Source organism: Camelus ferus, chromosome 8 (assembly GCF_009834535.1).
Source record: "Camelus ferus isolate YT-003-E chromosome 8, BCGSAC_Cfer_1.0, whole genome shotgun sequence".
Lineage (NCBI taxonomy): Eukaryota > Metazoa > Chordata > Mammalia > Artiodactyla > Camelidae > Camelus > Camelus ferus.
In genome coordinates, this window is record NC_045703.1 from 7,141,153 (window position 1) to 7,168,314 (window position 27,162).

Consider the following 27,162-nt stretch of genomic DNA (forward strand, 5'->3'; position numbering starts at 1 on the left):
GTTTTGAAGATTATAGATCCAGTTCTATGAGAAGTCCAGTGCATTATAGTGTGGTTGATGGAGGAAATGTACAACAAACTTAAAGATCTGTTTTCCTTCTTTACACAAAGACAGAACATGGGATTTCAGGGGCTGTGTTTAAATACGTGAATTTCTTTCCAGACAACACTGTCTCAGGGTTTAAATGACCTACAAGTAACTTCCTAAATAATTTGGAATACTACAGCATTAAGGGAGAAACTAATTGTAAAAATCAAGGTAGACATGAAATTCCCACACTGGCTGTTCTGACTGCTCTGTCATGATCAGCACTGCCTCCCTCTCACTTTCTCCATCTATGGCAGGACCACAGACAGTCACTTACAATCAGAAGTCTTGGCCAGGCTGGGATTTTGAAAAGGCATTTCACATCTCCTTTTATCTTTGTGTTCGCTATGTTAAAAAAAAAGTAATCGATAAATATTACTCTTGAATGCTAATATGAAAATAATGACCAAAGATACTAAATTCTTACATTATTTCAGACAATAGCAGAGCTAATATCAAACCTTCAATGGTCCTGTATACCTCAAATTTGTAAGTTCTATAAACTTGTCCTTTAGCACGTAATTAAAGGAGAAAAAAAGTCAGGTTAAGTAGTCATGAACTGAGGGCAGGATAGCTCACGAAGTGAACTAGACTTAGTCTGACATACGGAAAGGATCTTGAACTCAGAAGTCCTAGCTCTGTAACCAACAGCTATTTGCTCCTGGAAAAGTTGTTTCTCATCAGCTCAAAGTCTTCCTGTATAAAACTGGGATCTTACAGCTTTAATTCCCAATAGTATTCAGAGGATTGATTTAATGACATAATATACCCCCAAAATGCTCCGAGAAAGGGTGATGAAATTGAATAAATCCTTCCTGAACTTTAATGCCAGAACTAGTTTAGCATCCCGAATAAAAACCAATGTGTGTTTTCTCATAGGTGCAACATTCAAAGGTGCAGTTTTCAGAAAAATGTTCCAAGTTATGGTGATGAGCCGTCCTTTTTTCAGGGTTTACCATTCAGGGCACCTCAGCCATTACATGTTTTGTAGCTGTATTTGTAAGTACAGGACGTTACACAAGCAATGCATGAGAACTAAACAAGCTGTCGCCCTGCAGTCTGAGCGTGGGTCACGAGGAAGGCTGAGGTACGTGGGTCAGCAGGGGCGTCCTGGGAGGAGAGGTCACACAGGACAACTGCAGGGCCATGTTCTGTTTTCTTTTCTTCTTTTAAAATGATGCTATTAAAGGTCTTTAGAGAGCAACATGCACAGCGCAGACCCAGCTGCCAACGAGACCCTGTTAAGACCAGTTTTCATACCGATGCTGCAGCAACAGAATCGAGGAGCACAACAGAATGGCTAGAAAGCCCTCCTCCCCACCCCAACCCCAGTGACCTGTGGAAGACGGGTGTCACTTTGACCTCAGGGAATCCCTTTGCTTCTTGGAAGATTCCAGAGGAAGAGTACAGAGGAAAGCCCTCAAGGCAAAAGACAGGATTTTCTTCTCAACTAAACACTTTAAGACCCAAATAGCTGCTTAGAAAAATCAGTTATGACATTGTTTGTACCCCATGCATAAGGGATACACTTGGAATCAAATACAGAACACGAGGATGCTGAAGGACAAAGGGCTCAGAGGCCCTGAGATAAAGAATCCTGGGCCACTGCTGCATCTCACTAGTCTGGCCTTTGGCGTGATTTCCAGCTCATGAAGGGGCACAGCTCACTGCCATCCCCCAACTGCCTGCACCCAGCTTTGAACTCTCACCTGTTGTGTGACAAGTAACACTTATTTTCAACCCCAGTTTAGTGATCATCGCCATTTTAGTGTAAACACTTACATATTAAAACCACTAGTAAGAGCATATCCTTCTACACTGCATGCCTAGATATCTTGAGAAAAGACATCAATGCCTTGTTGAAGAAGAAGCCTGATCATATTTGGTGATTAATCACTTACAGCAAGCATGAGGGCCATTCTAAAATCAGGGAAGAAAACTCACCCCCTCCCCAAGGAATTTACTTAACTTACTTCAACAGCTAATTTGATATATTGTATCTTGACCATCTCTGTAAGACTGACCATATACATGCTCATGTGTTCATCTCGGCAAATTACCTCAAGGCCAAAAGCAAGCCACAAAAAAGCAGCCTCCTGTCCTACTGGGGTAACACAGAGACGAAATTGCAGATTTAAAGTCCTCTGATGGATAAGAAATGATGCTGAAGTCACTTATGTCAAGTAGGGAAAGATTTAAATAAAGATTTCCCCATTTCTTACTGAGTCTCAAATATTATACTTTAAAATCAGCTAGAGGGCAGTAAAACAAAAGCTGTTTGCAGGCTTCAAACAATAATGTGAATAATGAAAATAGTCACGGTTGCAGTGAATCACGCTGAAAAGTATGTGCTTGGCCCTGAATTAAATACCGTATGTCTTTCTTTCTTACACACAACCCCCCATAAAGGAGGTACTCCTGTCCTCCTTTACATATCAGGAAACCTATCTGTCGATAAGTCATGTTCCCCAGAGAACACACCTGACAAACAGGAAAACTAGGACTTAAACCTGGGCTGGATCTAAAGCTCAACTCTTTCCTCTTTATCATCTACCACTGGCTTGTCTGCTTTAAAGGAAATGTTTATTCAATCACTAAAGCTATCTTTCCGCTTTCTACCATTATCAATTAAAAATAAAATCATCAAAATGTACAAGAATTGAAAAAGGATAAAAACGGATGAGCCCATAGGATCCGGTAATGGTGATGAATACTCGTGTGTGATAACCTGAAAATATCAGTATTCTTCAAAGAGTCATTTCAAGCTAATAGTCATCTAAAAGACAAAACAAATTCCTCTACATTTAATCTTCATCTTTTAAGAAAAAACCTATACACAGTAGAAATTTAAAAATTATTATAAAAGAGTTCAGATATTCAATGTTCTATCATAAGGTCAATTAAAATTGTAATTCATACTAATAAAAAGAAAGTGATCTCCCTGACCTATGAGAAGACCATATGATCAAAAGAATCAGGTTGCAAATGACATCAGTCAACATTATAAAGGAAGATGAATCCTGCTGTATTCTGTTCTTTGTGACACCCAGTTGGAATTGCTTTTCTCCCTAACCGATGCTGTGTGGATTGTAAGTTAATCGTTTTATTAATTTAAATTTTCTAACTGATACTACCCGGGAACAACAGCAAAGGTTTTTTTTTTTAAAGATAACAAACTACTGTACCTTTTCGTCTTCTCAACTGTATGTATATTTGCCTGTTTTTCCTTTAAAAATTCTGCCATTTGCTGCCTGTTTTCCCTTATGGCAATTAATAGTGGTGTCAAGTCATCCTGTAAAACAGTAAGAATAGTCTATAATGTACAAAATTACATATTTCAAAACTGAATGTAAAAATTTGTAAGTCTCTGAACATAAACATATCATGTAAAGTAAATACAAAGTAGCCTCTTCCTCCTCACCCCTCTGGGCTCCTACTCTTTAAAACACTCCTCCTTGAGCTCTTCAGAAAGTTCACCGTGAAGTCATTCTCTAAAACTCACTTCAAGCACTTACTGGTTCCAAGAACCTTTGCTTCTGCCAGGCCTTCTGTCGCCCCCTTACTGCCCTGCGACTGCGCTCAGTGCTCTCAGCGCTGCTCCGCAGGGAGCCATGTAGCTACTGAGTCAAGCGCAGCTCTAAGGAGCCACGCGGAGGAGAAAGACATCACACCGTCTGCCGTGAGCATAACCTGTCAGATATGACCACGACCAACCTCATCAGGTTTACAGACATTCCGATGGGAATGATTATTTGCATATTCATGAAAAAAAAAGTTTGTTTTAAAATCAACTTATAAGTTCTAATTTGAAAAATTCAATCCCATGCGTGAGATTATTATACAATATGAAATAGATTATAAATTTAATATAGACTGCCATTAAAGTTTCAAAATCATTTTCAAAATATACTATAAAACAGGAATTGTCAAGTCAAATGCTTACAGAGGCAAAGTAGGGGACCCATGTTCAGTGAAGGTCCCAGGTGAGGACAGCAAAGTGGAGAACACACACCCCACTGACTAGGGGCCGCCTCTGCACAGCAGACCACACGGGAGCCTGGGCTCATGGGGGACTAGATTTGTTCCTTTAGTTGAAGTCTGAAATGTAGATTTCTGCATGAGTCTCCTAAATTTTAAACGTTGACTCAATGTGTGGAGGCCAACTGAAAATATCCAGGGGCCATGTTTCGTCTATAGCCCACTTGTGTTTGTATGTTTGCTGTGTTTCCAAACAGTTGGGTATAAAGCAAATATTTGGATGTAAAACCTTTCCTTCCTTTAGTATCATATGTCCTACAAAAACAAAAAAAAAAAAAAAAAAAAAAAACAACCTGGGCCCCAACATGTCATAAAAAGTGCTGTAAAGACTCGTAATACCCACTTTAAGAACTTTTCCTATGCCTACTCAGACTACAATCTGTATCTCAGTCTCCCTTATTGTTAATCATATGGATCTCTAGTTCATAAGATGGCTGAAACTACATTATTAAAATAATTCCCTTCTGTTAGTAACTTCCTGGGTTTTGATGTTTAAAACTGCCATCTTGCATGGTATATTCATATAGAATGGAATACTACTCAGCCATAAAAACAATGAAATCATGCCATTTGCAACAACATGGATGGGCCCAGAGATTATCATCCTGGATGAGGTAAGTTGGAAAGAGAAAGACAAATCCCAGGTGATATCACTTAATATGTGGACTCCAAACTATGACACCAATGAACTTACTGAAGAAACAGAAACAGACTCACAGATGTAGAAAATAAACTGATGGCTACCAAAGGGGAAAGGTGGTGGAGGAGGGGTAAATTAGTAGTTTGGGATTAGCAAACACAAACTACTGCATATAGAATAGATAAATGACAAGTTCCCACTGTACAGTACAAGGCCCTGTATGCAACATTCTGTAGTAAACCAAAGTGGCCAAGAATATGAAAGTGTGTGTGTGTGCATATATATATAACTGAATCACTGCTATAAAGCAGAAACTAACACAACACTGTAAATCAAGTATACTGCAATTTTTAAACAAACCCACCATTTTAATGATGCAGGCGCTCAGTAAATCTAACAGATATATTGCAAGATTCGGTCACACAGATTTAACCAACAGAAGGGTCATGATTTACTATTACTGCACTCAGGAAACCCTGCTGGCCTAATGCCTTGGTTGGTAACAAAAGGTGCAAAATCCTTAAAGGGCTCTACTTATTAAATCATTCACCAGAAGCAAATTTCTAAGACTCTTTGAGTGCCACTGAATGATCAGTGATTGGAAGGAAAAAGGAGTTATACTTCAAGCCCACATATACTGCCAATAATACTCGTTTTAACTTGTCAAGCACTGAAGTAGAGATGGATAAAAGTCAGGCTTCTGTGGCTGGAAAGGAGAGCACTGAAGCCAGCATCTGTCAAACTCCCACTCTTCTAGAGAGGCCTTCTTTCCGAGAGCTGTGAACTGACACGTATTACACGGAGCCATTCAATAGTTCTCACCCAAGGGTTGTATCAGAATCTCAAGGAAATCTTTCTAACTACCCGTGTCTAGGCCTTACTACATTTATTCACTCAGAATCTTCAGGGGACAGCCTAGGCTTGTACATTTTTGGAAATGCTGCCAGGTGATTGTGGTTCACTGTCACGATTTAAGCTGAGAACTCGCACAGGAGACAACCGACCAGTTCGGACTCATCGCTTACCCACGTGGCCAGTTCCTTCTCTCATTTGAGGATTTGCACAAACAAAGAAAAGTTGAGACATAAAAGTCACTTAACAAAACTGCATTTCATTCTCCTGGGTAGACAGCAGTACAACAGGGACTACTCAATTCAGAAGCAACTTGATTTCATTATCTCTGCCTTCTTTACTTCCCATCAAGACATCCTAGATTTGACAGCCAAGTCTAGACTCTTATCTAAGGGTCTGTTTCTGCCAGAATAGGACACTGGGCCAGTTCATTATCTGTTCTTCTCTCTTATTTCCCACTTACTCACCCCCTGTTCACCACCAGTGTCATTTCCTCAGAGTCCCCGTAAAACTGATGTCTCGGCAAGTGTACAGTTCACTCACACTCTTTCCCAAGATGACAATGTTTCTCCCAAACAGTGAAGAGCAGGTTGCCCAACTACATAAACAGAAGGAAAACAAAAACCTCCTCTTGCTATTTCCCAGTTGCCCAACTTCCACACTAGCCTGCATGTTTCAACTGCTCAATCCATATTCTGTTTCCTTTTATTTCCTCTTAAGCCTTGGGCAATGAGACAGAAATCAGTTTTAGATAAATTCTTTGTTTTAATAAAACAGAAACTTGTCCATAGCAGCAAGGAGTTGATTACACTGTCAGATGTTTTTGTTTTGCTTCAGTGTTAAGACAAAGTCTATTTCCAAGGCAAGTTTTGCTTTCTTTGATTTTTACACCAATCAGAAAAAAATGTGAGTGGGTAAAAACAGAAAGAATTTTTTTTTACCTGCAACAAATGCAATGTTTGCACAAATATCTGCCATAAATAAGCAAAAGAAAGCTGTACCTTCTAATGCTTCTTTGGAAATCTCATTATTTAAAGTGAAATCTTAGACAATTAAGTTCTTTCCAAATATTTTCACTCAGGAAGTGCCTGCACCTCCAATAATACGTAAAACTGCACCTATTATGTCAGCGGAGGGCATTCCTGGCAGGGCTGCAGTGGCGGGAGGTAACGGATGTCCCGGAGGAAAAGCAGGCGGACCAGCTTTGCCATCACCTGCTGCCCACACAGAGCCACAGCCCCGCTGAGGAGCTGCACCAGGCTGAGCACGGAAGACCCTGGGGTGTACGTGGTGGGCCGCGTGGCCACCAGCACCAGTGAATGCCCCTGCTGGTTGTCAAACACGACCTGACCTCACTTGTCCTGATCCTATTACTGGGGGTCCTGGGGTGCTCAGGGCCTGTGGCCTGCTGCCTCCCCTGCCCATGTGCACTCACCCAGTTCCCCTGCTGCATACTGGGTCTCCCTCCTCCCACCCATCCCCAGTAGCCACCCCGCCTCTGAAGGCAGCCAGCCCCCATCATCACTTCACTCCCCCAGGCCTTCATCTTCTGTGGCCTCTGAAACTACCACCCACTCCCAAGCGCTTCCTAATGGGGAGCTGTTCCTTCCGGGGTAGCACAGGTGCTGGGCGACAGAGCTCTGCCTTTCCTGTGGGCGTCACCTTTCTCTGGCCCCTGGCCTTGGCTTTGGACTTGTTTCCATGGTAACAGGGCCTGATGTAGTCTATTCGGTACATGTATTAGAAATAAAACACCTGTGGCTACAAAAGAACCTGTATTTGAAATAGTTTGTCAAGAAAGCGAGTGGAGCTATACCTGGTTTTTCGCGTCCATGTCCGCGGCGTGGGACAGCAGCTTCTCCGCGATAGATGCGGTGTCAAGGCGTGCCGCATAGTGGAGCGCGGTGTTGCCAAGCACATCTGCGGCGTTGACGTTCGCTCCACTTTTAAGGAGGATGTCCACGCACTCCTCCGCCTCGCACTGTACGGCCTGTCGGTATCATGCCAAGAAACAGACTGTAAGTGCCAGGAATTCCAAGTCAACATGCCACAAGTCCCAGTGGTTCATTATACTTAAACCAGATCAATTCAGTTTTAAGTCATTACATGGAATCCATCTCATGTGGGCACGGCTGGCTGCTACTCACCTTGATCAGCGCCGTCCTTTTCTTCCTGTCCTGCGCATTGACCTGGCAGCCTCGCTCCAGGAGAAGAGTCACCACGCCTCCGTGGCCACTGGCAGAGGCCAAATGGAGGGCCGTCCTATGAATGGGAGATGACTTTTTAGGACATTAGAGCAAACTAGTTCAAACATACCATTACTCATGTCATTGGCAACATTCAATAGCATGCTCTTCCTACCCCTTTAAAAGAAATACTCAGTTTTCTTATGCAGAAAGAACACTATTTATAAGCTCTTACTACTCACCACATTAAAGGAAGAACAACCTGTTTGAATAGTAAGCATGACCTTGAGATTCAGCTCAACTTGGGCCGGACTTCTACTTTAACTGTCACTTACTAGCTGCCACATAGCCTTTCTGTGCCTCAATTTCCTCATCAACCAAACAGGGATGAAGTAGGAGTTATCTCACAGGACACGGCTGTAAGGCTTCAGTGAAAATCTATGCACAGTGTTTACAACAGTTCCTTGCACAAATAACAGCTCATTTGCTGTCAGACAATATAGTTATGACTCTTACTACTATTTTAGAAAGACAGCATTTCAGTGAAGTAAAATGGTATCACACCTACTTTGCTGCTGTAAGGATTAGAGAGAACACTGGACTTCAATGATCCTAAGATGTTCATTTTCTCACAGTTTAATATCTCTGGCATGGGAAGGCAATTTAAAATTCATCATGTCTTACCACTGTAATTGGTAGAATTTTAAAAAAACTCTTTCTCATTTTTCCCGTTGGTGTAATTATTGGGATGTCTTTTTGTCTCTGGTTGCATTTTTATTGTCGTGGAAGTATAGTTGATGTACAACATGATGACAGAAATTACAGGTGTACAATTCAGTGATTCACAACCTTTCAAAGTTACACTCCATTTGGAGTTATTGCCCAACAGTAGCTATACTCCCCGTGTTGTACAATATATCCTGGTAGCTTATGTTAAACCCAACAATTTGTGCCTCTATGTTCCCTACCCCTATACTGCCCCTCCCCACTTCCCTCTTCCCATTGTAAACCACTAGTTTGTTCTCTGTATCTGGGAGTTGGCAGCACTTAACAAATTTCCTTATTGTGGCATAAAATAGTGGGGCATCTGACAACCTATTGTGCCTTCCAGTAAGTGCAATAATGGTCTATGCCACAGGTCTAGTGCACTTCTTGTCACATGGGTGGCATTTAAATCAACTTTAGATCTTAAAAACATGATAGGCAATATTGTAAATCAACTAAACTTCAGTTTAAAAAATCATAAAATAAAAGCATTACAGGGAAAGAGAACTCAAATAAACAAAACAAGAATTTTTGAAAATGGAACTCTTACTCTGATTTTCAAGAAACTTTAAGCCAAAGGAAATTCAGGATTCAATTCAATCAGGATGGCTCGTTTTATTCAATACTTAGATGTGTACATTGTATGAAAGCATAATTTCCAATGCTCAATATCAAAATTACATACTACTCTAAATGTTCAAAGGGGAAGGTGAATGTCAGCTTTTACAGTTTCCTCCCTTCAGACACTCTTTTGTTTGAAAGAAGGGAGGAAAAGTTTAAACTGAAATGAAGTTTTAATATTTCAGTTTTAAAGTTCTCATCTTGCTCAGAGGAAGCAACACGGAGTTTTTAAGGAGGAAATGGTTCTGACAGACAGATGAAGAATGTATCTACTACATCATAGTATTCAGGTTACAGTTGAGGAATAAATGGATTAAAAGAATGAATAAATATCTTGGCGAGTTCAGTCTTTTTAAGAACTCTTTTATAAAGAAAAGCAATACTTTTGCAATAGGAACACTCATTGACATTGCTATTTTTGACTTTCTTGTCATAAGGACACACCTAAAATTTTACAAACTTTTGCAACAGTAATAATCATTTATATTTACTATTTTTCATTTCCATAAGAATGTAAAATGATTACTCTATAATCATTAACATATGATACATAATAAAGCTACATATATTCCAAAACTTGGGCATAGAATATATTCCTAGTAAAATCTACAAGCACAGATAACAAGATTCCCTTTACTTGTAAAGAGGCTAGAAGTTGTCTCAAGATTCAAATCCTCAAAAACATTTACAAAATAGAAAGTGAGAAATCATTTTTATCTGTGCAAGATTCATATTCTTGCTCTTTCCCAGGAGTATTTCATTCATAAGAAACATTTACTAGAATTTGTACTTCTTCATTGTAGAAATCAGATTTTTTTAAATGGAAAATCTTCACAAAAAATGCAAATGCCCAGAACTATATTTTTATCACACTTGTGTACCTAGTTTTGGCTAAGAGAAGACCATAGCCTTCTTGGGTTTATATATAATAAAATTGATTTTTTTTTCTGTTTTTCAATGATCTTCAAAAGGAGATCTCTGCAAGTCAACATACATCTATTATCTATGCCACCTTCCATGGTCAAAGATGGCTCCATACCAAATGCACTGCAATTGATTTAAAAATCCTTTTGTGAGTTTTCCTTTATACATTGCTGTTTTAGGTAGTCTTTGAGAAAAATAAGTTGTATGCTATTTATCTCTAATTTAGCTCTAATTATTTATCTCTCATTCATATAAATACCATTCATGTGTAAAGGGAATACACATTTTTTAATGTAGTACTTTTCAGGAAACTGTCTCTTTCAAACTCAAAAGCAACTTAAACTTGAATCAGCAGTAAAAGTACCACCGCTCTTCATCTGGATGAATTTTGTGAAGGGAAAATGATATTTCATTTCTTTTCACTTAAATTCCTTTTCTGACCAGAGATATTAAATATTTTCCCTGTTATCTATTGGTCACTTATAGACAAGAAAAAATTGTACTTTGCCCAATTTCAAATTAGGGGCTATTTTTGCTTGTTGCTTTCAAAGACTTGTCAGTAAAAATGAAGAATTCGTCTGACACAAATACACAGCACATCTTTTAAAAGCATATTGTTTTTCCTCTGGTTAATATTATTTTCTAATCTACAGAGTTTTAATTTTTTTATGTTGTTAAATCAACCTCCAGAATTCTTGCTTTTGAAGTCCTTCTTAGGAATGTCTTTGTCAGCATAAAAAATGTATAGACAGGAATTTACGTTTTCTTCCGGTACTTTTCTCACTTTCAATACTTAAAAATGTTAATCTATACATCTGACACTTGTTTGTGAGATAAAAACCTAGCTACTATTCTCCAAATTGATTATTTCTCCACCATTCATGAATAACTTCTCTTTTCCTTATAGGAAATTTCATCAGTAACAAGTTCTAAAGTCTTACATAGACTTGGGTGTTTGGGCATGTTCCGTTCCATTCATTTATCTGTTTTCTCAACTGTTGGTAAAGCAGTAATCTGTGGAAATCTACAGCACATTTTGATATCAAGAACGGCAAAGCTTTGTCTTTGTCTACTACACAGAAATTTGAATTTCATCACAAGAATTCAAAACAGCATGCGTAACTCAATGTTTTTAAAAACTCTGATATATTTACTTGGTTTATGGAAAACTGAATAAATATGGGAAGACCACACATTTTAAGAAAATGAGTCCACCTGTTCAAGAGCACAGCTGTCTCCCCACTTCAAAGTTGTCCTCTAAGGTCCTTCAGTAAAGAACTTATGTACAAACGTGTACACTGATATAAAATGGATCTTGAATTTTATCCCTAAGAAGTTTTATCCCAGAGGCGCATCTATCATGGGAATTATTTTTCTCATTACACACTTTCCTCTATATAAAATTGTACATTAGAAATAAGATGCCATTTTATCTTTATGTTTAATTTGGTTTATATTATTACTGACATGTAGTTAAGCAAGTCACTGAAAAACTGTCAGGAAAGTGCTCTCTAAGGGGAATTATGAGTGGGTCCAAAACTAGTTCAAGCTTTAGCTGCCTATAAAGTTTGCTGGGCACTGGACCCCACGCTGGTTTCCAGGAGCCTCAGAGGGAAACTGACAGCTGGGCCCGGCCCCCGGCCCCTCCCAGACCCGCCCCACCCTGTCCCGCCACCCCTGTGACCTGTTTTTTCTATCAGGCTCGTCCAGGCCATTCTGCCTCAGGAAGAGTACTCGCTGGACGTTCCTGACATCTCCAACAGAGGCAGCTCTGTGGATTTTTTTTAAGTCTCTCCTGCGGATGTGGTAGCCAGGCTGCGAGTTCCTGCAGTCTCTCTCAGGGCTGATGGTACAGCCCACGGGTGACTCACAGTTCGCACGGCAAACGCAAAAAAATCGGCTCATCATCTCTACGAATAGGCTTTCCACCACCACTGGGGTCTGGCTGGGAAGCTGTGTCCGTTGGACTCTATCCGTACACAGTAACCGCAGCCTAGCAACACCGATGCAGTGCCCGTGCGCCTCGGAACCCCGAGCCCCTGCCCGTGCGCACAGAGGCCCTGAGGCCCAGCACGCCCCGCCCGCACGTGCCAGCCCCAGGCATCCCAGATCTCTGCCACTGCTTCTGGGCCACACTGCTTTCCTTTCAAATGTTGATGCTAGTTGGCTGGCTGGTTCAGGACATTTGAAGAATTTAGACTCACCCGACAAAGACGTGTTGGCATGTGACTGGTCATGGAGTGGCGTGAAGCTTCAGGATGCTGAGGGCCTCGTCCCCCAGAGAGCACCCCCCCGATAACTCTTTCTGTCTCTTCACCCTTCAGTTTATTCCCATTGTCGACTGAAATAAAGTCACACAATGTGAGAGTTCTGGGTTAAGTCATATTGATGGCAAAATGAAAGCTCTGAGAAACTCTTCCAAAGAGGCAAAGGGAAAACTCAGTGTCATACAGGATTTCAGTGAAGAGGGCACATGCAGTCAAGCACACACTCAGGCAGAGGGTGCTGCTAGTCACGAGGAGCAGATGTCACCGTCAATGATTTTCGTACTTTTCTAGATATGAGATGTGAGACTTTGGGCCATAAAATCTTCTCCTGAAAATACCTAACTGTCTGAAGGCCTGTTCAGCCAGTTTTCAGAGAGCACAGAGTGCCTCACTCGTGACCTCCGTCCTGAACTCCTCTCACGGAGTGCTGGAGGTCAGCGGTGGCAGCGGCTCATGATTGAATCCAAGCAGAGTTAGCTGGCGAGTGCCAACCTGATCCGATCCTTGGTGAGGCAGGTGGCAAGTGCCAGTTTTTAGTTAGCACTGCCCACATGCCTCTGGGTCCCAGCCGCTCTCCATGGAATGCAGCAGGTGGAAACAGCAGAAAGCTCTTTTCATGGTTTCAGAGACTGTGGCAATGTGGGTCATTCAGTGCAAACTTAAGAGAAACTGATGCACGTTCTCCAGATGAAATGGAAACGCGTTTCCACGGGCCTGCTAACCCTTCCCTGTGGCTCAGCCTTATGTTTTCACATTTGCTTCACTTTAATTTTTTGCTTTGATTTTCCACCAAATACATCTTTCATCAATCCAAGATTTGTTTTGGAGCATGGGGTAACATTGGAGGACGTTTTAAAAACGATTATCCACTTGTCCCAAACAACCCATCTTTTCTCAGCTGTACCACTTCAGCTTGCATTCAGTTCTCAGAGGTTTTTTCCATTTCTGGGTTTTCCATTCTGTTCCACTGAATGGTCTGCTGCTTCTAGTATCAGCAGTACATGTCCAAATGTCCCCTCCTCATCCTTCCTCTTCAGGATTCTCTCGGAAATATTTACCTCTACATTATTTGACCGGAATTTTTAACCATCACTATGCCCCCTTAAAAAGAATTCTTAGTTTAGTGAGACTTTGGATGGTAATTATGTTAAGAGAATTAACTTTCACTGAGAATCAATCTTCTGTTAACAGTGTATCCAGGTACATGATATGTCTCTCAATTGGTCTTATTTTATGTTCTTCTTTAGCTTTTGGTGTCTTTTTTCCTTATGTAAATCCTGTATATTTCTTGATATATTTATATACAGGTTTTTTCCATTTCTTTATTGTGACGGTATATTACTTTTTCATTACAATTCATAAATGACCCTTGCATATCTGTGGTTTCATTTTGTTTTCTTTTGCTTTTGATAGCAAGAGTGAAGAAAATGTTTAAGCATAATTTTGTAATAGGAGACGGAGGAGACAGTTTCTGGCAATACTTAAGGGAGGCACAGACCGGTTGGTGTAGATTTCACCAGATGTCGTAATTGAAGAACAGTATGCAGATGAAAAAAAAATCAAGTAAAATGCAAACATGGAAGGCAGAGGGGAACAAAGAGGATTGGGGAGAACGTCTGAAACTGAAGAACAATTCTAATGTTTCTGGCCAGGCCAAAGGAGAGTCCTGGAGCCTAAATCACCCAATAAAGAAATCCCACTTCTTCCAGAAATGGGCTTGTACTGTTACCCCTACCCTGCTAGTCAGAGGCTAGGAGCACTTGTGGGAAACATGGTCATGGTACAGACACAGATGTGGGTCCAGAAGGACAGCCGCTGGGGCGTAGTAATGTGTCCTAAGTGGGCTCTTGGGTTTGCCCAGGACTGGGGGATTCTTGGGGCCCAGGACTAAATCAAGACAGTCCTGGGGAAACTGGCATGGTTAGTTCCCCTCTCCCTAACACTGCAGACCTGACCTGAGCATTTTCTTGCCTGGCATACCCCTCATCTCTGTGGCTCCTCTTGGGATCATTTCTGTTTATCATGGCAGCTTACAGCTGGAAAATGTTTTCACCCTCTTCCTACTTTGGCCATCTAGCCACAGCAGACAGCATCTGTGATTCTGAGATTCCTTCCTCAGAATGGGGCAATTGTAACTTTTCTTGGTAGCTCTCAGACATTGAAACTCTCAGAGAATGCAAATTAAAATTTCAGCTCGGTCCTGTGTTACTTCCATACTTCCCTGTCGAATCCAGATGAACCCGTGTTGTGGGCCCTCCAGCACTGTGAGGGCACTGAGAAGGCCTACTTTAACCCTCCCACAAGGGCCTTTGCTTCCTAGAAGAAAAAGGCAAACGCTGGCACTGAGCTTATTTCCTCAGGACTACAGTCAGCCCCCAGTGCATTTCCACCTTCAACAAAAATGGGTGAGCATCTCTGCTTCACAAAGTCTTAAGCCATTTTTATTTGCTCCAGAATCTGGGCCAAATGTAGGACCTCTTAGATTTACAGGGGTTTGGTGCCAAGAAATTGTTACGACCATCCTCTTGGTGGCCAATGCTTTTTTCACTGGAAACAAATTGAGTGGCTCAGCCTCCAACCTGAGACCCAAGTGGGTCCTTGTAGGGGAAGGAGGTAGGCAAGAGCTTAGCATCACTCTTTAGAACCTGGCATGTGGGGGACTCAGTGTTAGCAGAGTGAGGCACACCTACATCCACTGGGACTACTGAGGTTTTCCTTGCCTCATATGTATTTTCTTTCTCATGTTTCCTATCTTTTTAATAGAAAATATAGGTTGCTTTTGCATAGATATATAGTGTGATTTGTTCTAGTTAAAATGATAAAATAGCCTTAAACATGCATACAGAAATATGAGATCAATTAAATTTTATCTACTAGATTATAAACTATATAATTAATAAATATAAAATTAAATACTAGCCTATGGAAAAATAACCGTATTTTTGGAAAACAATATAGAGTTGAGCACTTGCTAACAGAAACTACCCAAATCAATCAGAGTTATATGGATTATTAAGTCATGGATGGGAAAAATCAATTCATGATAATACCTTTTTGTTTTAAACATTTTTTATTGATTTATAATCATTTTACAATGTTGTATCAAATTCCAGTGTTCAGCACAATTTTTCAGTTATACATGAACATATATACATTCATTGTCACATTTTTTTCTCTGTGAGCTACCATAAGGTTTTGTGTATATTTCTCTGTGCTATACAGTATAATCTTGCTTATCTATTCTACAATTTTCAAATTCCAGTCTATCCCTTCCCACCCTCCACCCCCTTGGCAACCACAAGTTTGTATTCTATGAGTCTATTTCTGTTTTGTATTTACGCTTTTTTTTTTTTTTTTTGTCTTTTTGTTTTTGTTTTTGTTTTTTAGATTCCACATATGGTATTTTTCTTTCTCTTTCTGGCTTACTTCACTTAGAATGACATTCTCCAGGAGCATCCATGTTGCTGCAAATGGCGTTCTCACACCAGTCAGAATGGCCGTCATTCAGAAATCCACAAATGACAAATGCTGGAGAGGCTGTGGAGAAAGGGGAACCCTCCTACACCGCTGGTGGGAATGCAGTTTGGTGCAGCCACTATGGAAAACAGTGTGGAGATTCCTCAAAAGACTAGGAATAGACTTACCGTATGACCCAGGAATCCCACTCCTGGGCTTATATCCAGAAGGAACCCTACTTCAGGAAGACACCTGCACCCCAATGTTCATAGCAGCACTATTTACAATAGCCAAAAGATGGAAACAGCCTAAATGTCCATCAACAGGTGACTGGATAAAGAAGATGTGGTATATTTATACAATGGAATACTACTCAGCCATAAAAAACTGACAACATAACATGATAAGAACTTAATGACACATCTCAACAAACACATCAAAATAAACTGCCAATTAGTAAAAATGTTTAGGCTTTTCAATGAAACCATTAAATAATTTAGAAGGAAATATGGATGAGTGGCATTATTTACAAGTGTTAGAAGATTTTCCAAGCGTAAACAGTGGAAGTTATAAAATAAAACATCAATACCTCTGGCCACATAAAATTGGGACCAAACACTTCAGTGTAAATGCAAACACAGAAAAGGCATTCACATACACACTTAATAAAACATTCTTACTTGGTTTACAATAAAGGAAATAACTTTTTTTTAATGACCAAACGATACCCTCAGTTCACAAATTAACCATTGGTACCAGAAGCTTTCTATTCTTACTTGATAGGAATAGTGGTTCCACTTCACTGTGTTGAAGACATTTGCTCTTTGGTTCTGTGAGAATTTAACCCACTGGGATCTTGATATTCTCGCTATTTTACAGGACATCGAATGTACCCGTTAGGCGGGGGATCCCACGCTGATGCTATTAGTTGCATAGAAAATAGGAGATAGTTAGAAAGTCCTGGGAAAAAATTATTTTGCCACTTATAATTTATGTCAGTCCTCTTAAAAACAAATCAGCATTATCCATTTAAAGAAATATTTCCCCCAAAGTTAAGCACAAATTCAAAATGTCACCTTGGCATCACATGTAATTTAGAACAGACTATATTAACAGTGTTTTCTAACACCGACCAACAGCTTTGGTGGACAAATGAAATTTGTGATTTGGGGTATTGAGACGCATAGTAACAGCTCAATTTTAGAAAAGGTGTTTTCTCTGTTTTGTTTATAAAACCTAATCGACACAGACATTCTTTTTACCTTCTTTGAACTGTTCTAACAATTTTCTTCAAATTTTATATGAGAGGATTGGAGGAGATCTTATGACACTAAGAAGCAGCATGAACTTCAGAATCTTAACATCGAACAAGGACCAAAAAGCACACAGAATATGCGGAGCACAGGTAAGCACTTGCCCACCTGTCAACTTCCCAAACAGAAGGGAAAAAATCACATGAGGTTTTGATGAGTTTGGAAGTCAGCTTTCTTTTGTGCTGTCACAGTAGAAAACATTATCTTTCACCCAAATTTAAAATAAACAATGACGGTCATCGTGGCACAGTTGACACTGACATGAGACTCTGCCCGGCGGTGCTGGGCTCCATCTCCCCAGGAACATGCTGCACCAGGCCCTGCTCGCTTGATTCAAAATTCCTACCATCATTCAGTCACTTCAGATTTGTGGTTATGGTTGGTTTGGGTTTCTTTTTCGATAATGATTATTTCCAAATACTATAAAAACAGAACCTCTCTTTTGTTCTTCCAGGAAATCCTTTAGCAAACATCTGCTCCAATCCTCTACATTTTCCTCTTCTTTCTCCATCTTTGCCCATCTCTGCCTCTTTCATAACCTTCAGAATTTCTACATGAGTTATTCAGGCATTACTGACATCTCAAGGTTACCAACGACTGCTCTTTAACAGGCCTCAGGACTGGGAATGGGGGCGATGGGTTGATCAAAGATAAAATACATCTTGTGTGAAATCAGTCCAGGATACCTGAAAGAATTTCACATGTTGTAGGTCTTAAATTTATCATTTTAGCCACTTAATAAATCCTTCAGTGTAAAACATGCCGTTGGCCTGGCACGCAATCCTACTTGGCATATCATCTCCTCAGAAGGATAATACTAGAAGGCTAATATCCTTCTAAGAAGGGCAACACTAGAAGAACGATGGGAAAATCACTACAAACAACCCCTCCTGGGGTCTGCAGGTCTCCAGTCTCCCTTCATGCACGTGGCCAGGCATCCAGTAGAGGGCTCTCAACAAGCAGTGCCCTCCTGCTGAGTATCAGGGGGTCAAGTCCTGCTAACAGGCCTTCTGTTGCCAGCATCCCTCAAGCACGCCGAGCAGAGTCGGCCTCACACAGCAGCACTGGCTCTTCCTTCTCCGGGGAATGCTTTGCTGCCTGATCTTTGGACGGCTGGCCTGTGTCATTCAGATTTCAGTGTGTTAGCTCTTCAACCTCAAGTAGCTATTAGTTCCACTCTGTCAATGACCTCTCTTTGAATTCTTTGCCAGACATATCTCTATCTGACATTTTTCTTATTGCCCGATGTACTGACTGATACATTAACCATCTCTTCCTAGTCCTACCATAGCGTAAGCAACATGAGGGAAGGGAACTCTTTCTTTTGTATTCCCAGTGCCTGGCATACAGCAGGTACTCAATAAATATGTGTACAATGAAGGTCTGAATGAATGAATGAATGAATGAATGAAAAAAGACCACCACCCTACCTACTTCACAATTCTGGCTCTATTTGGCCAAATGAATGACCCACGAATGACAGTCTCAAAGTTACTAGCCTCTGACTACAGGCTAAGTGAATAGGATGACCCTCCATACCTCCAAACCACTTTGAAAAGTGTATACAGTAGATTCCAGAGCCACACAGGGGTAAATCCACATAGAACAGAGTTGGCCCTCTGCATCCACAGTTCCTCTGCATCCCTGAACTCAGCCAACCACACTGTGGAGTATTGTAGATTTAATATTGATGAATATCTGCATATGAATGGACCCATGCAGCTCCAACCCTTGTTGTTTAAGGGTCAACTGTATTATAGATCAGTTGACAAGGTGATCAAGCCCCCTTTCCTCTATGAAAGCATCCTGGAAAACTCAAGGCCTCACTGGTTACTCACTGATTACCCCCCTTACTCACAATCAGCCCTTGTCCAGGGTCAGCCACTCAGGGAGAGCTGCCTGCCACTCATCCCCTTGGATCCAATGCCTTACAGCTCTGTCTGGTCCAACTTGACTCCCCAGATTCTAACCTCTGGTGTCTCCTTACCCACAAGGCCACATGGTGCTCCCTTACTATTTTATCAGAACCCCCACAGAGACCTCTGGCAGGCTGGTCTACTGAAGCATCTTGGCCCCATCCCTGGTCTTACTCCATCACATCCTATTGCTTCCAACAACCTAAGAATGCTGCCAAGAAACGCTGTCCCATAGTGTTCTGAGCATGGACCCCAGAGCCACACCACCTGCGGGCAACCAAAGGGAAGCTATTTAACCTCGTGATGCCCCAGTTTACTCACCTGTAAAATGGAAATGATAACAGTATGCCTACCTCCCAGGGCTTTGTGAGAACTAAATGAACACATTTAAACAGTGGTAGTTATCATTAGTACATAGAATTTAGTTTAGGATAAACAAGTCTCTATACACTGAGGGAAACCGGAAGAAAAGCTTACATTAAAATAATGTCTTTACTAAGTTTTCTAATTCTTAACTTTGGGAAAGCTAGCAAAACCACTAACAGGTTGCCTCTAGTGACATTTAACTCATTCACTGGGAAAATAAAAAGTCAAAAGGTTTAGGAGTTTGAAAAGTGTTGATTCAATTTATACTTTATACTGAGCAAGGATTTTCCTATCACTTTGCATGAACTATTCTAATCCTCATGAGTTTGACGGACAGCAAGTATCCCAGACTCTGCAGACGGATCAATTCGGTCACACAGAGGTCTTGCTAGAGGCCCCTAATGGCAGTGCAAGACTGAGAGTGGGAATTCAGGTGGCTGGCTTTGGGAGTTTTTGAGGAAATCAAGTTTACATTACTATTAGTCACAAGGCCTCACAACTTTTCATTTTCTCCTAAGTATGGACACTAAGAGCATGGACTCAGGGGCCAGACAGGGAGTTGAAATCCCAGCCCTGCCACTCACTTGCTACGTGATCCTAGCAAGTTAGTTAACTTTCCCATGCCTGAGTTACCTCATTTGTAACAACACAAGGACAATCGCCACACTGACTGTGACCAGGAAAGGAGATATTAGATGTAAGGTGCTTAGGACACCGCCTGCCACATAGTGAGCACTCAACTGATGTTAACTGTTGTTATTAGCCAGTTGTAGATACAGAGCATCTGGTATCTGCAAACAGTATCAGCCTCTGCAGAAGGCAGGGCAGAGGAATCACTGGTGTGGCATTTCTAAGGGGCCAGAAGGGCCTCCCCATAAACACACTTCTCTCCTAACCCCCAACTACCTGCAATGTTAAACGCACTGAGAAGGTCCCCACCACATGGCACCGTGGCGTTTGTGTACACACTTTCTCCCCTGTGCAGAGACTTCCTTGAGAGCAAAGGCCTGACATCCTCCACCTCCTCAGCACTGGACCTGACCCTGGCTCTAAGAGATGCTCCATGAATGTGGAATGAATCAGTGGACACTCATTTTAAGTGGCTTTAAATTTCAGGTCTCTTCTGAAAATACACATCCCTTAATGAACTGAATGAACAGAACTCCTCAACAAACATCTTCACGATGATTACTGAGCACTGAGCTGAGGGAGGACAGTGACAGCTTCCCACTGCTTGCAGCTCTGGCACATTCAGCCCCGTGTAGTCCCACAATCACAGAGGCAAAAATCTGTCCATTTTGAAATATGGTCTAGAGTCAATTCTGGCTGGAAAAAACAAAACAAATTTATTTTTACAAATAAAAGTATGTTTCCAAAGTGCTTACCTTGCCTCATAAACGAAAGGGCTTTTTCTCTTAAATCTGGTCAGTTGTTTCTCTTTAGTCAGGCAATCCAAAACACAAATATTTGGAGAAAATTTATTATGTTCTGTTCAGCACAGCAATAAGGCATCCAAATTAGTGAGGCTAAGCCATAGATGGAAGAACCAAGAATATCTCCTGAAAGCACAAGATATTTAATATGTTCAGCAAATCCTCAAATAGCTGTACCTACTCATGGCAAAGAGACTCCCTGTGAGAGCAGAAGGCACCTGACACAGAAGCAGTATCGTTATTCCACTGCCTGGAGCAGAGTAGAAACTGTATATCAAGCTTTTAGGAAAACTGGCCAAATGAGTGATAATACAGTGGTACTGAACTTGCAGGTTATGTGACAAATTAGTAGACTTTTGGTTCAAAGTCATGGCATATCTAAGCAAAAAGGAAGTTTAAAAAAATTCTTGGACAAAAATGTCAGGAATCAATCATCAGGAAATCATCATTCTTATATAGGAAAAAAAGATTTTATTATTAATATTCTTCACAGAAATAGAATTTTATTCTGATTTCCTTACTAATACACTACAAGTTCTTGAGAAATTATGTTTCTAAGAGCAGGGGTTGTGGTATGTTTCAATGTGCTCTATTCAGCAACAACAAAGTAGAACTAACAAGTGTTTCAAGCATTTCAGAGAATCTCAGGATCAAAAAGGATCAGAAATATCCTTCAAAGTTAGTTATGTAAAATTATACAAAACACACACTTTACCCACATTCTAACACCGTAACTCAGGAAAATACATAAAAGTTTACACATATAGAGGCTGAGTTCTAATTCTGACCCCACTATGGTTGAACTGCATAGAATATCCATCATGTGGCTTATTTTAGAAATTTACACCCTTCCAAGTCCAGATACCTCGTGAAAATCTGCTTCTTAAAAAAACTGAATCCACAGAAGAGAGGAAGAGCTTCATGTGAGTAGGCTGCAGCCGTGCGAGCGTACGATGTCTTAAACTTTAGATGTTAGTGCAGAGAGGTAAACACCGCTGCAGGCTATGCTGTTAACTATTATTACCACTGCAGCTTATGTTTTTAATATTCAAAGTGAATACAGACTCTCAAAAATTTCAAACAGGCAATAACCTAACATTCACACATCTGCAGTACCAAATAGGTTTTTTAAAAATAAATAACCGTATAAAAGTAAAGCTTTAAAATCCATTACTGAAATAAAGCTTTATAATGAAACCTCAGAGCACTTCAATAACCATAGGCGGACTCTTTCCAATGTGAAGAGCAGTGGTGTCATTTAAAATTCCAGGCTTCTTCCCTCCTATGTGCATGTATGCGTGTGTTATGTGTGTATGTATGTGTGTGTGTTATGTGTTTATGTATGTGTGTATTTGTGTATGTCTGTTATGTGTGTATGTATATGTGTAGCTGTGTGTGTGTGTGTGCACATCAACCACAGGTGTGTTTGCTGCATCACTCAGCATCTCAAAACTATGGGAGGTGCTTAGGCATCTCTGAGCATCCCTGAGAAGAGAGATTATTTAATTCTTTTTAAGAATTTTATCTAAGGCTCCCCAAAAAATCCTCGCTAGAGGCACTGGTTATTGGGGGTTATGATAAAAAGTATTACATCTACAAATGACATTCAAAAGAACATCTGAAAAAGTGCCCCCGGTCCTGACACCTCACAGACCTAACAAACTATTTAGATGTCTTTAATCTACACACGGCCTTCAGGTATGTGTACAGCACAACTCTATAAATAAACCACTTGTGTGGAAGCTCTGTTGAACACTTGAAAGTACTTTTAGGTTGGCTATCAAAAGGTAGCTAGGAGAGGGGGACCATGCTAGTGGGCAGCTCCTGCCATGAAGGTTACTTGTGTTCTGCATAGAGAACTGCTCAGGCAGCAGTGCTCAGCATTTGGTGATCAGAAGCACTCATGGAAACTTTTCAAAATATGCAAGCGCAGCCACAGTCCCAGAGACTCTGACTGAGGAGACTGACAATAGAATCCAGAGATTCGTGTGTTTGCAAAGCCCCACAGATGGTGCTGACATTCACCAGTGGTCAAGAAGCTCTGCCCTTAGAATAACCCCTCCCTCCAGCCACAGGCTAGTCTGGTCTGGCTGCTCAAAGAGTGGTTTGCATGCCAGAGGCATCTGCAGCACCTGGGAGCTTGTGAGAAGTGCATAATCTGAGGCCCCACCCCAGGCCTCCTAAACCAGGATCTGCCTTCACCCAAGCTCCCCAGGTGCTTCATGCACACACTGATGATTGACAAGAACTAGTCCAGGACACACATCTTGCGGCCTTGCTACTGTCATAAGCACTGGGTACCTACTAAAACCTTTTTGTAATTTTTTCTCATTAGGACTAACTAAGAAAATATACCTATATACTGATGAAAAAAATTAATTATTATATACAAATAAATCAGTAATGATGGTGATACACTGTATTCTTACCAATCGCAGTGATCTGAACTCTTTCACTACCGCTCACTGTATCAGGAGGGAAGGAGAAACTCAGAGTTTTCAGGGAAGTCTGTCGCCTGCTGTCCATCAAGTCTAGTAAGATGGATTGTGAATAGGATTTTTCTATTCCTTCAGCCTGTTGATAAAAGGAACACAATTAACATGGTCTCTACTCATCTGTTTACAGAGAACTATATGCAGATAGTAAATCTGGCCTGTGCGTAGTTAGATAAGTACCCACCATGTCTTGATTCTTGCTTCAAATCTGTTGATAAATGTTTACGTTCCAGTTAAATTCAACAAAACATTTCATGGAATGGCAATGGAAAAGACAAAGGAGAAGACGAAAAGGTGGTGAGAAATCCTCTTAGATGGGTCCTATTATCATCAAAAGAGGCAGGTCAAATACCTTGTCCAAAGACACCCTTGACAGAGAAAGGATGCAAACCCAGGGCTGTCTCACTCCAGAACACAAGCGCTTATCCCCTATTTTGAACCATCTGTTTGCATACTCTCTTCTCTGAAAAAAATCTACAAAATCTCTTCTACCCGTACTGAGGAATCCCAAAATTAAAAATCTACATACCAACTTGGCATGATTTAATAGGATCCCAACGCCACACAGTTTGTGAATGTAACTGACTTACTTTCTAGTCACCCTATAAATTTAAAGGAGACATTGGCAATTACTTATAAAACATACATGGGATATAGTTTTCCATTCAGATGGAAAACTGCCAGGCATTGCCAGGAGGGTAAAGAGATTGCCAATAGATTTAATCAAGAGAAAAACCACCTTCTCTTTCCTTTTCAGTTATGAATTTCCATTCCATTTATTGAGACTTCAAATCCTTACCTTCACTAAAAGCCTTTGGGTGACGGCATCAGAAGCAGCAGGTGAGACAGCCGTGACCGTGACAGGAATTTCTCCCAGGTGTGCTGGTGTAACTGGGAAAAGATTTGCCCCATCCTCACTGGGAACCAGGACAGTCTGCTAGGGTCCTGGGGCAGTGATTTCATTTGAAGCCATCAGAGTATCAAAATCATCACTTTTCTCAATGATCACCTTAACCTGGAAGAAAAAAATCATCAAAAGTTTGGCATAATAAATGTTCCTCAGGAAAATGTTGTTTTAAGTGGGGTTCAATCTGTGAGGCTCAAGCTTAGAGAAAGATGAGACAGAAAGGTTCAGCCGAGGAGAAGGTGAAAGGGTATCAGAAAAAAGCCTCATTTCTTTCCTATGCTTTTCCACTCTACCTTAAGCCACGTGGGGAAAGGGCATTCCTCAGCTCCATTTCTAACGTTAAACTCCTATGAACATTAAATTCTCTTATTTTCCAAAGCCTGTGAGTGGTAAGGGTGTGCCCAGAAAGGTTATTTCATGTCATGGTATTGCCACCAGCCTGACTCAACTGTGTCATCCTGGGACACTGGTCCCATTAGAAAAGCCTGACTCCAACAGAATGAAGTGTTATTACCCTCATTCAAAGTCTCTGCTAATGTTATTTCAAGAAAAGTATGACTCAGACATTAGTCCTGAAAGCGTACGTTGGTTGTAAATTTTTGTAAAGTGTGTCAAAGTTGCCAGGCTCATGAAGAATAACATTTCTCTGGGTCTAAGATTTTATTAACTGTTTTCCCACTTATTATCTCATCTGTTTCTCAAAAGAGTGCCTGTAGGAACACCGATGTGTAAAACTGGGATTAAGTTACCTGCTTGTAAGTGGAGGAGCTGGACGTTGACTCCAGATCTTTTGCTCTCTACACTATAACGTGTTGAGACGATTAAGAAGCGAAATTAGAAAACTGGAAGCAATTTACTCTGCAGACATAGTACTTATGAAGATTACGGCATTATCAGGTCATAAGGTTAATGACACATCCCAACTTGCTCTGGGGGAAGAATCATTTTGCTAACACTATTACTATTCAGCACAACGCAAACAGAGAGCCTGATCCTGCCTTCCAGGGAACTGAGTGGCTAAGGAGACACCAGATCCATGATTCAAAACACAAAACCTGCAAAGGGGAACGCGCTGTACAAACACGGGGACAACAACCATAACTGAACGGGTGATTTCAAGACCTTAGTTTCAAACCAGGTGTCAAAAGGAATAAATTTTTGCCAATCACAGTGGGCACAGAATGGCGGTGAGAAGAGGCAACACACTTTGAATGTGGGAGAAGACGAGGGAAAGACTGCAGGGAGGCAGGAAAGAAAAAGATGTGCCACAGAAACAGCAAGGAAGTGGTGTGGCTAAAGCAGAGAAGCTGTGTGGGAAACTAAGGTGAGGATGCTCAGATGGGGTGATGACGCCCTTCGACATGAACAAGAAGGAATTACCGGCAATGTACAGCTGTTTTCAATCTCCCAGCAATGGATAAAGTGCTTAGATGCCCAAACACACATAACTTAATCCCTGCGGGGTTTCTTCATTGTTTTCTGAAATGGAATTGATGAAAAAAAACCTTTAATATGTTACCTCAGTGGTATCTTTTAAATAATTGAATATGGTTACTTCCAAAGCAAATTCTTCACCTCTGATGACAGAGTAGGGAATATTCAAAAAGATGAAAAACAGCTGGAAGGCTTGTAGCTGGAAAGAACACAATAAATACATATTTTATTCAAGTCCAAGTGCTTCCTATTTTACACAATTAAGAGCAAATCTCACAAAACCTGTGAGGCTTATGACTTCATATAGAAATGTCCATTTGTCTACCAACAGAAAGCAAACAGCAGCTTATCCCAAGTGAACAGGGATAAACTGATTTGACCTATGTTATTTAAACAGAAATCACTATATCTTAAGTGCCTGCTAGGGACCAGGGACTTTACACAGATTTTCTCATTTAGTCATTACACCTATAGAAGCAGGTGTTATGCTTAGATTTTACAGAAATCTGAAGTTCAGATACCTCTGGAACTCATACAAGGTCATGCTGCTGGCAAGAGGGGGAGCCAGAATGGGACCCCAGCACGTCTGAGGCTGAAGTCCAGCTCCTCCTCCACCACTGCCATGCTGATGCCACCAATCTTGTTAAGCCTTGGCCACACCGAACAGCACTTGGCTGAGACTCATGTGGAACAGCTAAATGATGTTTTGCCTGCCACCCTGCAACATACACAGACATGTGCTTCCTCATTGGTCACCCAAACAGGTGCTGGTGTTGGATGACAGTGTTGGCCAGGTTCTGCAGGGAAATCTGAACCCCTCCCCTGCCTCTGAGGATAAACCTGGATTTGTGCAGGCCAACGGTTCTCACTGGCAGTGGAATTTCCCTCTTGGAGGTTTATCTGGACATTTGTGGGAGTGTTGTAGATTTCACAGTAGGATACTGTTGGTGATTTGTGGGTGAGGATCTGCATGCTTAGGACAGTTCCAGATAATGAAGAACTGTCCCGTGTTCCTCATGATTCTTTTTATTTAATTGAAGTACAGTCAGTTGACAATGTGTCAATTTCTGGTGTACAGCATAATAGTTCAGTCATACATATACATACGTAGATTCGTTTTCATATTCTTTTTCACTATAGGTGACTACAAGATACTGAATATAGTTCCCTGTGCTGTACAGTATAAACTTGTTGTTTATCTATTTTATATATAATATTTAGTATCTGCAAATCTTGAACTCCCAATTTATCCCTCCCTACTCCCTTTCCCCCGGTAACCATAAGTTTGTTTTCTAAGTCTGTGAATCCCTTTCTATTTTATAAATAAGTTCATTTGTCTTTATCTCAGATTCCACATATAAGTGATATTATATGGTATTTTTCTTTCTCTTTCTGGCTTACTTCACTTAGAATGACAGTCTCCAGGTCCATCCATGTTGCTGCAACAAGCATTATTTTATCC

At 40.9% G+C, this 27,162-nt stretch overlaps 1 protein-coding gene across 1 annotated transcript in view; it reads right to left on the bottom strand.

The window, feature by feature from the left end:
- Positions 1 to 12,272: 12,272 nt before the first annotated feature.
- LOC102507509 (CD109 antigen-like) overlaps positions 12,273 to 27,162 on the bottom strand; it is a 42,326-nt gene continuing 27,436 nt past the window's right edge. The window contains 8 exon segments of the mRNA XM_032485426.1: positions 12,273 to 12,454; positions 14,598 to 14,696; positions 20,817 to 20,854; positions 20,856 to 20,904; positions 20,907 to 20,990; positions 23,294 to 23,438; positions 24,159 to 24,374; positions 25,786 to 25,899. Of these exon segments, the coding sequence (XP_032341317.1) occupies positions 12,273 to 12,454; positions 14,598 to 14,696; positions 20,817 to 20,854; positions 20,856 to 20,904; positions 20,907 to 20,990; positions 23,294 to 23,438; positions 24,159 to 24,374; positions 25,786 to 25,899 (927 nt within the window).